A 16,270-nucleotide genomic window follows, 5' to 3' on the forward strand; every position below is an offset into this window, starting at 1 on the left:
ACGTTCTGTAGATAGCAAAACAGAAAAGGGGACCTGACTAGTCCAACAACACATGTCAGTGGGCAGAAGGGTGGCCTTGGCATTCTCAGCCCACCAAACCTTAATCTGCATTCAGTGCCGACCACTAGGTCACCAGGCACCCTGACAAGATCAGCAGCTCGAACCAAAGCCCGTCAGTGGACAGGTGTGGTGGGACCACATCCTTGCTGGTAGCCCTGCCCATTTCAGAGGTGGAGCACCGTGGCATACTCTCCTTCACCCATGCACTTCTCAGGAGGAGGCACAGGTGCTCCCGTGTGCTCAGCGGGACTCTGTGCCTGGGTTCTCTGGATTCACCTTGCGGGTGATCCAGGCAAACACGTGAGGGGTATGTGGTGTGGGCAGGCATCAGAGGCCACTGTCATAGAGGACTCCCATTAGATTTAGAGACGGATTCACTATGACACAATATTCATGGGTAAAAGCGCTAAGAAATACATCTGTTTGTTTTTCTTCACAGCCCAGATCAAGTTCTTCTTGGCTGGACCAGCATCATTTTTAAGAGGCTAGGGGTTGGGGAAATGCTGTCGAGATTTAAGACTTTGTATTTTTGTGTCCTCGGCCCCAAACATTATTTCTGTTTAACTACATCAAAGTAAGCATACTGCATATTTAGTAAGTACTTAGACCAGGTACTATGCCAAAAGGGGGCAGATAGAATACAGACTCGGTGCTTGCCCTCATGGAGCTTGCATCCCAACTGGTGGAGACTGATTTAAAAAAAAGTAGGAAAGGAGAGATGGTATGGTGTGGAACATTTAAAGAGGGTGGACCCTGGAACCAGACCCATGGACCTGGATTAGCTGTGTGACCTTGCGCAAGTTAGTAATCTCTTTGTGCTTCAGTTCATCATCTAAAGACTGGGGAAGAATTTAGTGAATAAATAGTTCAGTGGAACAGAATATATCTTCACAATAGTTAAGAACAGCTCCTGGTATATAAATGTGCAATATATGAGAGTTAAAAAATGAGAGCAATGAGATCCTGCTGCAGAGTACTGGGAACTATATTTAGTCACTTATGGTGGAGGACAATGTGAGAAAAAATGTGTTTGTGTGACTGGGTCACTTTGCTGTACAGTAGAGAAGTGGCAGCACACTGTAAACCAGCTATAATGGAAAAATAATCATTTTTTAAAAATTGAGTGTACACCGTGATAAGTACAATTGAAGCTTAACTGGATAATGTGAGAGCTTTATATTCCAACATGGATTCTAAATTCCTTGGGGATAAGGACCATATCCTCAATTATCTTAGCATCTTCATAGCACCTGGCACATAAGTACTCAATTAATATTTGAATAAACATAAGGAACTCTATAGTCTCCATTTAAAAAAGATTTAAGAATGCAATACTCAGTGTTCCCCTTGTGGTGCAGTGGAAACAAATCCAACTAGGAACCACGAGGTTGTGGGTTCGATCCCTGGCTTCCATCAGTGGGTTAGAGATTTGGTGTTGCCGTGAGCTATGGTGTAGGGTCACAGACGCGGCTTGGATCTGGCGTTGCTGCGGCTGTGGTGTAGGCCAGCAGCTATAGCTCCGATTGGACCCCTAGCCTGGGAACCTCCATATGCTGCAGGTGCGGCCCTAAAAAGCAAAAAAAAAAAAAAAAAAACCTCGGATTCTGGGACTCCTATAATTTATTTTAAAATTTGGTGCTATAAACTGACTTATGACAAACTATTGTACTTTATATTATCAACAAAAATTACATAATACATCCCCATGTTTTATGCTTTTTGCCTTGGCTGCCAGGAATCTATGTATTTCCCAACTTTCTACATGGATTTTGCTACTCCAGTGATGCTTTAACGGCCTTATTAAGTCATTAGGAAACTACTTCAAAGTTTACACACCTGTCAGGCTTGCCATTTTATTTTTAGAGCTTTTCTTCCTCTAAGGTAAGGTTATAGGGGAAAAAGACAAATCTAAATTCTAGGTTTGTTTTTCAAACTAATCAGATGAAGCCCTGCCCATGAGTATCATTTTGGTGTATACTGTGGTTTCTAGTCAATGCCACATGTGGGTCTCTAAAACATCTGGAAGATGCTGTTTAAGTGAAATTTAAGTCAGTTGAATTTGTATAGCAGTTACATCAGTTGTGGCCACAACCATCTAATCGCTCAAAGGTGGCAGGAAGGAAGAACCTGTTTTGAGGGGCAAAATGGAAATGAAAGATGCAAAATAGTCTGCAAAGACTCCAGGTGAACACTAAGGCGGGATGCTATCAGTAATCACAGATGCCAATCAGAAACACTTGTCTCACTAACTGTTTCACGGGCATCTGTGGTCAGGCCCCTCAGAAGTAGAGAAAAACCATGTCAGGGTAATTTAGAGTAATTAAGAATGCAGATCTGAAATTTCTTCATGGTGTGTAAGGTCAGGGAAAGGAATGGGAAAGAGTAGGGGAAAAACACACAAGCTTGCTAGAGATCCTGTGTGTAGTAAGGAGCCCAATGCCTGGCTAAAAATATTTCCTTTAAGAGCATGCTCCTTTCTAAATGTTGTAATTATGCAAAATGTTTTCCTCCCTCTCTCCCTCCTAGTTTGCCTGTTGCAGACATCAATTGCTGCTGTAGAAACATTCAGGAACCTGGAAGAGAGCCCCACACAGCTGTGCTGAGCAGTCAGAGGGCCAGTACACAGCCCTTCCTTCCTAGGCTGGACACTCGCTCAGAATAACCCCAGGTGCCCGTGGTAGCCACACTTGGTCTCCCCTCTAACCAAGTCAGTGGAAGCAGCTACCCAAAGAAACCACTCATGTGCACCAGTAACTTACAATAACCTGCCCATGCTTCACAGTGCTATTTGACCAGCTCTGACAACCTTCCTCTAAAACTCTAGAAAACGGTGGTTGTCACCCTTGCACAAACTACTAATGCCTAAGTCCCACCCCAGAATTCTGACTTAATTGCTCTAGATGAAGCCTGGACACCAGAAGTTTTAGAAGCTCTCCAGGGGATCCTAATGTGCAGCCAAAGCTGAGACTCGCAACTCTGCAGGACTGCCTGGAGGGCCTGCTGAAACACACAGGGTCTCTGAGTCAGTAGGTCTGGTGGATCCTGAGAGTTTGCATTTCTAACAAGTCCCAGGTGAAGTGGATGCTACAGGTTTGGGGAATCACACTGTTCTAGATCTTTACAGAGAGATGCATACGATTGAAAACCAGACATAACTTCTGGGAAACCAGTTCCCTGTTTCAATGTGCAGAATTGAAGTCCCGAAGGTACCATCTCAAGTCAGGACATAGTTCCTAGGTTCCAATTTAGGTAACCGCTATGAAACCTTATATGGAAAGGAGCTATGTTGCTGTACCATGTAACCTCCTTGAATGGAAACGTGGAAGCCAGCTGGTTCTTTTTTTCTTCTTAAAAATTAAGGTCATTACTACTGAAAATGATGGCAGCCCTCGCAGGTCAGGGCATGCCTCGGACTCTTGAATGCAAAGTAACTGGAGATTCACAATCAATGAGCTCTCATGTTCACGAGCTAAGCAAGGTTTAAAGCCTAGGACCTCAATGGTTAGCCTGGACACCGAGCAATTTTAAGCTTCCCTGAATATTATTACTTTTAAAATCGTTACTTACCTTCATGGCTGCTGGAGAAGTAGCCCCCTCTCATGTAAGACGACTGGCAATTAGGCACTTCTGAAAGACAGACGTATACACTCGTCAATAGTTTTCTGCAGCTGAATCAGCATGTAAGCCAAATGCACTCCTATCAGCAACATGGGAACCACTACAACCCACTACCTGAAAGGACTCTTGACTCATCATCAAGAGAACTGGAAGGAAAAATGATTCTTCACTCTCATAAACTGTTCATTTTAGAGCAATGGTGAAAAAAGAAACTGGCTTTCAAAAGGTCAACGTGGCCTTCTGCCTATACTGACTTGGGCTTTGGGACTGGGAGGGGCAGGAAGATCACTTGAGGTCTTTCCCAGTTTGGTCAATTCAATTGTGCTCCAAGAGGTGAAGGTATCATGAAGTCATGAAGCTAGGTTGAGAACGGGCAGGAGTGCAGCTTAGCAAGCACATTTTCACCACACTGGAGCTGTTAGAATGGAACCCATGCTGAAGCTATCTCTTCAGGCACCATGTTATCAAGGAGTCCATCGAAGACAAGAGAGGATGAGCTGAGCTGTGCCCCCATGGGACAAGTCTTCACCTGGGGAACACATCTCAGATCAAAGAATTGCAGATACGGTAACAACTGCTGGGTGTCTTGTTTAAGGGAGTGGGATGAGGTGAAAAACTCATGGGGTTGATTAAAATGTCAACCCCAAAGGAAAAATGTTGCTCGTCCTGCTTGCTCCTGAGAAAAATATATCCAAGCCTTCAGGAGGGATGCCAGTGGATATTTTATAAGCTATCAATACCTGTATTTGGTAATTTTTCCATCAGAAAGCAACAGATATCTCCCTTCTGCCTACCGCCCCAGTCTTTCCCATAACCAATTTCAGTCTGAATTGAGCAATCTATTATCTTAGAGAAGGCCAAGAGAAAATTCTCTATCCTATTCCATTTGAAAAAGCCAGAGTATGGAGTAGGCTGGCGGCTACAGCTCCAATTCGACCCCTAGCCTGGGAACCTCCATATGCCGCAGGAGCGGCCCAAAGCAATAGCAAAAAGACCAAAAAAAAAAAAAAAAAGCCAGAGTACATACTGCCCCAGCCCCTCTCCATGGGCTTCAAGAAAAGCATGCACAGGAAAGGTGGATAACTGACCCACCACCCTCAAATTCCTTTAGCAGCAACTGTACCCCCCCAAAAATTTGTCATTTCTAAAGTAAGGGGAAATGAAGAGGAAGAAAGAGTTTCTAAATGTGCAAGCTACAGAATTCCAACTCTCCTTTCCCTTAGTGATCTCATTTAATAAGCCTGGCCTCTAAGACCCTCAATGACAGCTTAAACTTCTTGATATGTTTGTTTCTACACAAGAGATAACCCAAAACCAGACACTAGGAGTTCTGATATGTTATGCTTCTCCCTGTGTACACCAGCCGCAGCTGAGAGACAGGAATTTTCCCAGATGAAAGGACTGCAATAGAGCAGTGAATCCTATGAAGCAGCCAACAGGACAAACTTTTCCTGATGCCTACCCAGAACTTCACACAGCTATGACATCAGGTGCTTTCTCAGACCCCATTTCAAAGAATACAAAGAATCCCATCATACATGTGGACTCTTGACACTGGGAGGTTAATGGGTCATTGCATTCAAAGAGAAAGCCACAAAACTGGAGGCAGGACTAAAATACAGAAATAATATCCCCTGTGTCCAGTGACTCGAAGATACCAGGCCTTAAAGGGCATCACCAAGACTGGATCCCGGCAACCTTCAGGCTTAGACTCATATGCTCTGCACAGCTATTGAGTGCCTACTGTACTTCTTACTATTTGTGCTTGACTTTTCTGTTTTGTCTTGTTATGCGTAAACATGTCCGTTTTACTAGCTCTTAAGTTCTTTGAGGGCAAATTTGATAAAAACTATTCCCCAAAGCCTGACACACACAAGCCACTCAGTAAGGACCAGATGGATGAATGAGAGAATGATAAGAAGCGCATGATCTTATGCTTACCTGAATCAACGCAGTAATCCCGGGGCTCCTGCTTGATTCCCATTGGTGACTGGAACGCATGTGCTGAGGGGCCTGCCATGCCTGGGACCCCATGTTCAAAGAGTGGGTCATGGTATTCTTGTTTGAATCCCTGAGGGGGTGGGGGAGCTGCAGGGACAATAGGTTCTGACATTTGCCGGTGGTAATTGGGGCGATTATCTCCAGGAAGTCCTGACTGAGGAGGGAAGGGGTGGCAGGGTTCAGACATTTGTCTCTGAAATCTGTAAGAAGAAAGTAGTGACACTGATTAAATAAGAACATGATGAATACCTACAATGACTGAGCACTGAGGATTAGAAGTTCAGATTAATGGAATTACTTACAAAGTATTTGTTTATTCTACACATTTTACCCTCTTCCCAAAATTATACTTCAAACCTCTTGAGTCAGAGACTGGAAAAAAATAAAGCAATGACATGGTAGCCTTCTATTTTCTATGCATGGTGATTTCATGCACAATCTGTTCAGCTGGGCCAGATTACACATCTGAATATATACAACCAAGTATTTGCAAATATCACTAACATGTTTGTTCCCTGGTTCATTCATCCTCTCACCTATAGACAGACTTTGAAAAGACCAAAGTGTCTTTAACCAGTTAGAAAAACTTAGTTTTACTATTACACATGGGATATATTTTTAATCAAAAAATATAAAATCCCTGGGAATAATTGGGAAATGAGTAGGCTCTACAAGAATAAAACTCTAAAACTTTTCTCAGCAAAAGATCTAATTAAAGAAAATATTTAGAACTGGGAAGCTGCTCATTCACTGAAAACTATCAATGATTATTGTGAGCGGCTTGAATGGATGACTTGACAAAATGATTCTACTATTTATTTAAAAGATTTAAGTGATCTATTCGTTATTGACAAAGCCATACTAACTGGGAGTGTAAGGAATGAAAAATAGGTGTGTCAAAAGGTTTGAGTAGTCACAAACTGTCTAGTGTATTCCAAAATTCACTGCTTAAGGTTAGCATTTTAAATAAATGGGAAGAAGTTAGATTCCTGTTTTTATATTGCAGGCCAAAATATTTCAGTGTGAAATCATGATAGTTATTGTATATAAAAACATCTTAGAGTGAAGAAAAATCTGCCTATACCTCATACCAAAAGGCATGAATAAATACGGATATATCTCCTTGTATGAATTTCTCTAAGTCAAAGACAGAAACAAAACCTAAAGAAAACAAACTGGGAAAAATCTAAAATAGAAAATACCAGAAGCAAGCCCCCAAATTAAAGTAAGCAAAACTCTTTAACAGATATAGTAATATTAGTGCTGTTGATATAAAGAGCTTTAAAAAGTATAAGATGGACGTGTCAACAGAAAAAAATAGGTAAAGAACGTACACAGTGAAATCACTGAAGAAAGAAATGCAAATGGTCATAAAATTTAGCTTCATTAGCCACCCAAAAAGTACTGAGATTTTTCTGCTTAACTGAAGGCCGAGCAGGAACCTAAGAATCTCTGCCTGACACAGGAAAGCTCTGAAATCATTAGCTATTTGATAGAGCTACAAAGGTGGTCACCAAAGCAAACGTCTAACAAGGAACTAGCTAGGTACCCAGTGATATAGCCACTCAGCTGAAAGCAACTATCAAATATGATGTAATATCCGAATATATAAGGACATGGTAAGGCGTTTTTGCAAAAGCACAAAAAGTATCTATGGTGTCATAAAATCCTGGAAAGATCTGCACGTATGATTTTAGGTAATATTTTACTCATCTACAGTTTAATGTTATTACAGTATTTTATGAGACAATAAGTGTTATTAATCAGAGCTCTCCTTGTGGCTTACTGGAAACGAATCTGACTAGTATCCATGAGGACTCTAGTTCCATCCCTGGCCTCACTCAGTGGGTTAAAAGATCTGGCGTTGCTGTGAGCTCTGGTGTAGGTCGCAGACGTGGCTTGGATCATGCGTTGCTATGGCTGTGGTGTAGGCCAGAGGCTACAGCTTGGATTCAACGCCTAGCCTGGGAACTTCCATATGCTGTGGGTACGGCCCTTAAAAATAAAAAGTGTTATTAACCAACAAGTTTGAGCTGCCAGGAAAATCCAGATTATGTGCCAAGTGCCCTCCCCTTGTTGGGAAAGCAGGGTAGTAAAAGCAATGCCACTTAGTAGGGAAGTGACAGAAGGCAATTTTTTTTTTTTTTTTTTGCTTTAGTTTCCTCATCTGTAACAGAAGGATGGGTTATCCATCAAAAATACTACTGGTGTGACAAAACAGACGTCTACAAAGCAGGTTTCTGCCACAGCTGTAACCACAACAGTCTGGGATAGATTTCCGAAGGGTGGGTGTAGAAGTTAGAGATGGTAGCCATCAATGCAAGGCTTTAATCCGTGAGATGCACATAAAGCCCTAATCGATGTGTATAAAGAACTGCATTTGTAAATGTAGGCCCTCAGGCAGAAAGTACAAGCCAAGGTTCTGGGAAGATTAAAGGATTTAGAAAAACTAATTTCAATGAGTTTTTTAAAATCAACAACATAACTCCCTAACATTAAGGTCTCACTTTCTCCTTTTAGCACGAATCCTATTAATAGCTTTAATCAAATAATTTGAATCTTATTTGAGTCAATCTGTGACAACAGGTGGCCCACACACTTCTAGAACACAAAGATTTAAAATCTTAAACCAAAGGGATTTGTGTGCAGATAAAACAGTTTAGATCAGAGTATGCAGCATGGTTCTCACTGAGTCTTTACTTCCTTACCAAAAGCAGCACCACAACAAGATCATTTTATAATATGAAGATCACCAAACTATTTTATATATATGTATCCCTTAATCTCAGACAACAAAATTATCAATCTGCCTGGCCAATTATTTAAACAAGTTTTATAAACTCTGTAACGTTCAGTGGGCACTGAATGCATTACAGTGGAACTTCATCAGGAATGCAATTTTCAAGGTTGCTGTACTTGAGGAAACCCTCCCATGGTCTTTGAAGTATAAATCGGAAACTTGGGTTTAGGCTTGACATTTAGAACACAGGCACCAGCACCATTTTTTTTTTTTTTGGTCTTTTTGCCATTTTCTTGGGCCGCTCCCATGGCACAGGGAGGTTCCCAGGCTAGGGGTCGAATCAGAGCTGTAGCTGCCAGCCTACGCCACAACCACAGCAACAAGGGACCCAAGCCACGTCTGCGGCCTACACCACAGCTCACGGCAACGCCAGATCCTTAACCCACTAAGCAAGGCCAGGGATTGAACCCGCAACCTCATGGTTCCTAGTCGGATTCGTTAATCACTGAAGAAAATTTTAAAGAAAATTCTGAAGTGGGCAGAAAGGAAAAATGCACGTATCCTTTAGGACTTATTTTTTCAAAGGACCCAAAGTTTCTGCTGTCAGGAACAGTACCGAGGGCATCCACTTTTCACGTTCTCTCCCATTGCCCCTCTGCCACCTTCTCAGCACCTTCAAAGGTGACCTCCACACATCACTTCCTTGATGGCTCTGGGAGGGCATAGAACAACCCCCAGTTCTGTAACCAGAGCCTGCGCAGCTGGCAGACCCAATCACTTCCGCTCAGAACTCATCTTCTCGCTTCCCACAATGAAACTCTAGAGTTGGCCTGGTACAGTGCCCTCAGGAAAAGATACTTCCACATGGGCACCAGCCAGCAACCCTCCTCCCTTCCCCTCAGCGTTAGTAACGTTAAGGGTGCATGAAGCTTACCAGCCCGGAATCTGCAGAACAGATTCTATAATTGGGATTGTTTGGTCCTGGTTTATTTTGAGGGAGTGGGAGCAGCAGAGTGGAGCTGAAGGAGTAGGTCACAAAACCAACATATTTGGAAGACAGATTCAGCTTGCTGGTGATAACGGCTTTTATTTGCAGCAATCGGTAAAGTAATTCAGTTCTTGTCCTCAAAATACATTCTGTGAACTTTACACACTGACCTTCCATTGAACCCCCTCCCCCGTCCCACAATCCTTTTGAAGTATCTAAGAATGTGTTGTATACATAGTACAGCTATGACAGAGATGCCTCTTGTTTACTGAGGCAGGCAATCATTTTCAACGGAGGAGTGGCTCTGTTCCTAACAGACCTCTTCTTCCTCCTGCTAACCCCCTCCCCCTCCTCCACCGTTATCCCAACAGAGTTTGGGCCATAGTGGGCTCGTGGTTGGTGAGCAAAAGGAGACTTCTGACTCCAGAGCAAGCCTACACTCAATAGGTTACAGATTCTGGCTTTTTCTGTGCCAGTTTATTTAAAGAAACAGTTATTTATTTATTTGTCAGATTTATATAGCGCCTTTCCTCCCAAGAGCTCACCCACGCTACCAACATTTGGTTTACATTATGAAAACCGTTAGATGCTTTTTCTGCATTTCCTTTTCGGTTTCTGCTGCCAACACACAGAGTAAACACAATGCTTAGAGGAAAAAAAGGAGAAAAGTGCGGATTCAACGAAGGCTACACAGTGGCTATGGGTGCCAGGTGAAGCAGTGACAAGTTCAGAGGCCAGCTGAGAGATGATACAGAAAATTAGCCCAGAAACCAACACCCCATACTTAATACTTCCGTTAAAGCTAAGAGAGGATAGAAAACGGAGAAGCAGCATAACTGGCTAAGAGGCTCTGGCTGCGAAGTCAGAACCTCCTGGGCTGAAATCCAATCTTTATCTTTACTTACTAGCTGTGTGACCTTGGATGAGTTACATAACCACTCTGAGTCTCAGTTTCCTCCTTAGTAAAATGAGGACAATTGGGATATTTGTCCCAAAGGTCTCTTGTAAAGACTACAGAAGATAATGCATGAAATAGGGCCCCCCACACTACTAGGTTCTCGATACACATTACCTCAAACATCACCATCAGCTACCCAACCTCCTCTTCACAGCCTGCAACAAGCTAAATTCAGAGCTTATACAAATGTAACGGAAGATCTTAAGCAACTGGGAGAAGACCATCACACACAGGAGTCCCCTAGCTGCTTAGCCAGTAGCTAGTCTCCTTTCTCAGAAAGAGAAAGATGATTTATTCCAGGTGGCAATGTGCCACTCAACTTCACATTAATATATTTTTTCCTGCCACACACAAAGAGCCAGGCACTACTGTAAAACAAAAACATTGTCCCTAAATGCCCACCAAAGAATTCTGAAACGGCTCTCTGGGCTCTGTGAGGCCTGTCAGTGCTACCTAAACTCAAAATGGCCCATCTAAGCTGGGAAAAAACAAAGAGATAAGGAAAAAATATGTCCTAGATGTTTATCTGATTTCTCAAGATCAAATACGGAAGAAAGAAGGTACTGTAAATACAAAATGTTCCCAGGAGATGAGATGGTGAAAGTGTTACTTTTATATATATATAACACGAATAAGTCTAACAATGAAAAGATTACAAAGAGAGCTTTACATTTTTTAAAACTTCGCATTAAGTAATGAACCAACTAAAGTTTCTAAGTTGTTGTAGCTACATCATTTTAGGAAGATTCCTTAGGTTTCCTTTATGGAATGTTAAAATGATTTTTTAAAAGTACAACTGTCATGGAAGCTGACTGAGTACCTTCTCTGCCAATATGATTTCATTTAATTCACCCAATGATTCTATGCAGTAAGAATCTAGTACTCTCCCATTTTCAGATGAAGAAACCAAAGATTGGAAAAGTTAAATGCCTGCCTGAGGTCATATAGCTAGGAAATAGCAGAGCTGGGATTCACTCCCAGGTCTGTTAGTCTGTCCAACTCCAGAGCCACTGGCTTATGCTGCTTGTTCAATTGTTTCTATGATTGTTTTTAAATACCCTCTTGATGGCATTTAAATAAAAATCATACAGTCCAGACAGCTAGAAAACTCCCACGTGCTTGGAAATTAAGAAATATATATTTAAAGAACTCTGGGATTGAAGAAATAATAAATACTTGGAATTGAAATTTTTTTTTTCTTTTTGCCATTTCTTGGGCCACTTCTGAGGCATATGGAGGTTCCCAGGCTAGGGGTCGAATTGGAGCTGTACCCGCCGGCCTACACCAGAGCCACAGCAACGCGGGATCGCAGCTGCATCTGCAACCTACACCACAGCTCACGGAAACACTGGATCGTGGGAGCAAGGCCAGGGATTGAACCCGCAACCTCATGGTTCCTAGTCGGATTCGTTAACCACTGAGCCACGATGGGAACTCCTGGAATTGAATTTTTAAAACACCACAAATCAGAACTTGTGGGATATAGCTAAAGCAGGACTTGGGTAGGGAGACCAAATAACTGATTGTCTGATTGTCCCAACCAGGGTATTTGGGGGCCTAAAAAAGGGAAGCTATTAGCAGTTACTTTTATAAACTATAAGGGACTCGGGAAAAACTGTATGGTCATCCCAGACTTAGGAAAAATTCTATTTGGTTATGTTTATAGTATTAAAAAAAAAACATTAATGAGCAAATCATCCAATGAAGTAAGAAAAACAGAATAAATCGAAAGACAATAGACTATTTCAGGAGTGGAAATCAATGAAATAGAAAACATCCGATAGAATGAGAAAAGCCAGAGTTGATTTGTTAAACAGACAAGTGATATTATCTGCTAAGATTAAAAAGGTCTAGATTAAATAGCATCAAAAATGAAAACGATAAACATGATACGGACATTTTTTTAAAAGGATATTTTGATAAAAAGATATAAATGAACTTATTTGCAGAATAGAAACAGGTACACAGGCTTTGAAAATGAACTTATGGTTACCAAAGGAGACAGTTCTGGAGGGGAGAGATGGACTGGGGGTTTGGGACTGACATATGAACACTGAGGTCTGTGGAATGACTGGCCCTGTACAGCACAGGGAACCTCTACCCAATACTCTGTGATCATCTATGTGGGAAAAGTACCTGAAAAAGAATGGATATGTGTATATGTAACTGAATCACTTTGTTCAGCAGAAATTATCACATTGTAAATCAACCATACTTCAATAAAACTTTAAAAAATGAAAAATAAGGCAAAAAAACAAAGGATATTAGAAATAGCTTTATGCCAATTAAGTTTAAAACTCACACAAAACAGAAAAATTCCCAGAAAAATAATTTGTTAAATTCATTTAGCTAAATAGAAATTCAGAACAAGATCATAAAAAGTGAAGGCACTGAATCAGTAATTTAAAAATCTTCCCATAAAGAAAATATCAGGCTCAAATTTTTATTGAATGTAAATTCTTCCAAAAATTCAAGGAATGAGGAGTTCCCATTGTGGCTCAGCGGAAACAAATCTGACTAGTATCCATGAGGATGTGGGTTCGATCCCTGGCCTTGCTCAGTGGGTTAAGGATCCAGCGTTGCCATGAGCTGTGGTATAGACTGCAAATGCAGCTCGGATCCCACATTGCCGTGGCTGTGGCACAGGCCAGAGCTGTAGCTCCAATTTGACCCCTGGCCTGGGAACTTCCATATGCCAAGGGAGTGGCCCTAACAAGCAAAAAAAAAAAAAAAAAAAAAAAAAAAAAATCAAGGAATGAAAAACCCCAATTTCACAAGACAGGGAAGGGAGGATATCCTCTGGTAAGTATAACCTCAATGCTAAATCCCAGTAAGAACAATAAAAGAAAGAAATTACATATGATTCTTAATCACAAATGCGATGAAGAAAGAAGTCCAAAATACATTGGAAAACCTAGTCCAGCAATGTACGAATGATAATACCTAACAAGTAATTTGGGTTTATCATAAGAATATGAAGTTGGTTTCATGCAAATCAATGTAATTCACCACATGGAAAATTAAAGACTATTTGTTTGATTCTCTCAATAGAGGCAGATCTCAGTATAGTGGGATAGAAGGAAATTTCTTTTAGTCTGATAAAAGGTAGCCAAAAACTCTACAGTAAAAATGGTGAAATGCAGAAAACAAGATCTCAGCTCAGAACCAAAAACAAAAACAAAAACAAAAAAAACAAAAAAAAAAAAACAAAAAAACCCAAAACCAACAAAAAAAACAAACCCATACTCTAACCAATAGAAGTACATTATTCAGTCTATCAAAGAAGGTCCCACTCTGCATCTATGAAACTCAGTTTCAGATTCCGTGAATTTGTGCTGCCATATATAACATGCTCTCAACAGGAGTGTGTGGAGTGGGGATGCGTCAGACACGTGCGCTGCATTCTTGGCCAGGCTGCAAGTGTGACTCAGTCAAGTTCTTCCCCCTCTAAAAACTACAAAGGACAGAAATGAATAGCAGCTTATTAGGGATGAACTTTTAAGAGAGGAAGTAGAAGTAAGAGAAAAACTTGAGCATAGTACATCTCTCAATCTCTCCAGCATCTTCAGGGAATAAGTAGTTTTCTAAGCTTCAATCACACTTCTGGAAAATGTAAGCTCATTCCTTAAGCTTTAAAGTTTTGATCATAACCACTGAGAGAGAAAAACCTTCTCAAACAGACCATTCACTCTTGCAGATTGTGTGGCACACAACCAACCCTTTCTTGATGACTCTGGGGCCTTGGTTCTGACGATCAATTTTCCTGTGATGGCCTATTATGACACTGAGGCCCTTAGGAAGCATCAAGAAGCAGAGGATTTTTCCACCATCAGGGGTATCTTCTTAAATTTTGTCTTTTCTTGAGTTTTTGCTTCTTGGTACCTTGTGAGAGAGCAGTGTATTCCAAAATCCTTAGATGATGCATTTCTTAGTGCAGTCTCTTCAGTTGAATTTTGGGGCCTCAACTCAAGATGGAATGACAAATGGAATAGTAAAGTTAAAAACCTATCTGGCCCAGTACTAAGGGTATAACACAAGAAGATTTTCTAAGTTCCTCCATCCAGCACATGTAAACATCATAAATGGCACAATGAAAAATCTTGTGAGATTGGGAAGCTGTTTTTAAGGAGCAGCTGGTCTTTAAGGATAAGTGGAACATGTCTGAACATGCCAAATTACATGGTTCCCCCCCCTTTTGTGGTAGGAAATCATGAATATAAATCACGGCTTTCAAACACAGTATTTATCTTCTAGAAATAAACTCTGAGTTGTGAAGAATTATATACTAAGATTATACAAGACATTAAGAATGTACTCGTGACCAGATTATATTTTAGTTGTCTAGTGTATAATCTTAGCAAACTACAATCAATAAACATGTGCTGAAGACAAGTAAGATATGGGGCTAAATATGGTCTAAAGAAAGGGGTCTAAATCATGGTTTTTAAACCTCGAAGAGTTTGCTCTATTCAACTGAAGCAATAAGGCACTCCGAGCAAAACAAAAAAAGATAGGTATTACAATGTGGGTCTGGATAAGTGATGCGGGAATTAAGTAGGATTTTGTAGTTTAAGAAATGGATAACGTTCTGGTAGTTTAGGAGATAGAGATGGATAAAATTCAAGGTTGAAATGGATTTCTCAAGGACCATCATCCAGCTTTTAGTAGATTGTTAGCAAAAAAACCCCAAAACCCCACCCGCAAAGTATAACCAAAATGGTGTATTTATGTTAATGTTTTAGTTTCTAAATGCAGGCTCCTGTATTCAGCTATGTAACCTTTAGGAAGTCCTTTAGATGCTATGAGATCTGATTTTTATCTGTAAAATAAGGCTATTTAAAAACTCTGCCTTGGCTACGGAACTGTTAAAAAGCTCAAATAAGACTATATTTCCTTCTATCCTGCACAATACCACATATTTTTGTGATGGGGTTTAGTTGCAAAGTAAGAGTACATATAATTTAAAGTAAAAGTCAGCAAAGAATGAACTGCAGCTACTAACACAAGTAACATGCCCCACTTTTAGGCAGGCATAAATTGTGATTATTAAGCTTGCTGTACCATGCATGACTGTAATTCCTTCCTTCTACAAAATCAGACCAAGGATTTTAGTTTGTCTCACTTTCTATGTGCTATCTAGTATCTACGAGCAAAATCACTTATGTTTTAATGTATTTTGCATCACACAGATATCACATTATCTAAATAACAGACACGGGCAATTAGAGCAAAATTCAGAGTACTGGGTACTTGATGCTTGAAAAAATGGTGAGAGGGCTGCATCATGATTTCTAAGTATGACAGATTTCCAGGTCCTGCCCCAGACCAACAGCTCAATCTCTGTGGTGGAGCAAGAAATCTGCACTTTTAATGATCCCCCAAGGGCCCTCCTGCGCACTCTCAGCTTTGAGACCTCAGTGCTCCAGTGTGGAAGCTGAAGCGCCCAGTCTTGTTTGTATTCTGTCTGTCAGGCACCTGTAGAATACTTTGCCCGTCACCCCAGTTCTCTTGGGGATCACCCACCCCTGTGTGTATGAGGTCTTTTTATTAAAGACACACCACTCCAGAGGGTAAGGGGAAATGAGTGCAAGGTGGGGTGGCTAAGCATATCTTGGGGGGAATCACCCCCCAAAAGAAATGCTTACTTTCTGGTTCCTGCCTTTGGACACCTAAGGACAGACATGCATAAATCTCAGGATCCAGTGTCTTCCTTTTGGGAGGAGGCTAAGTAGCCTGGAAATAAACCTACTTTAACACTGAGACTAAGGCACCTTGTCTGCCAGGACAGATAACCACCAGCAGAACTAGGGTACTTATGCCCCAGTTCAGCAGCCATTGACACAATCTCTTTACACAACCCCCTGAAAAAGAAAACAGCTATTGGGGGAAATATGAATAAGAGATT

General features: G+C 41.1%; 1 protein-coding gene across 2 annotated transcripts in view; it reads right to left on the minus strand.

The window, feature by feature from the left end:
* The window catches only part of ETV5 (ets variant 5), a 56,947-nt gene that overhangs the window by 11,156 nt on the left and 29,521 nt on the right, over window positions 1-16,270 (minus strand). For both annotated transcript variants that reach the window (XM_021068467.1, NM_001243025.1), the window contains 2 exon segments: window positions 5,620-5,879; window positions 3,628-3,687 (listed from right to left, as the gene is read on the minus strand). In XM_021068467.1, the coding sequence (XP_020924126.1) occupies window positions 3,628-3,687; window positions 5,620-5,879 (320 nt within the window).

Source organism: Sus scrofa, chromosome 13, assembly GCF_000003025.6.
Source record: "Sus scrofa isolate TJ Tabasco breed Duroc chromosome 13, Sscrofa11.1, whole genome shotgun sequence".
Lineage (NCBI taxonomy): Eukaryota > Metazoa > Chordata > Mammalia > Artiodactyla > Suidae > Sus > Sus scrofa.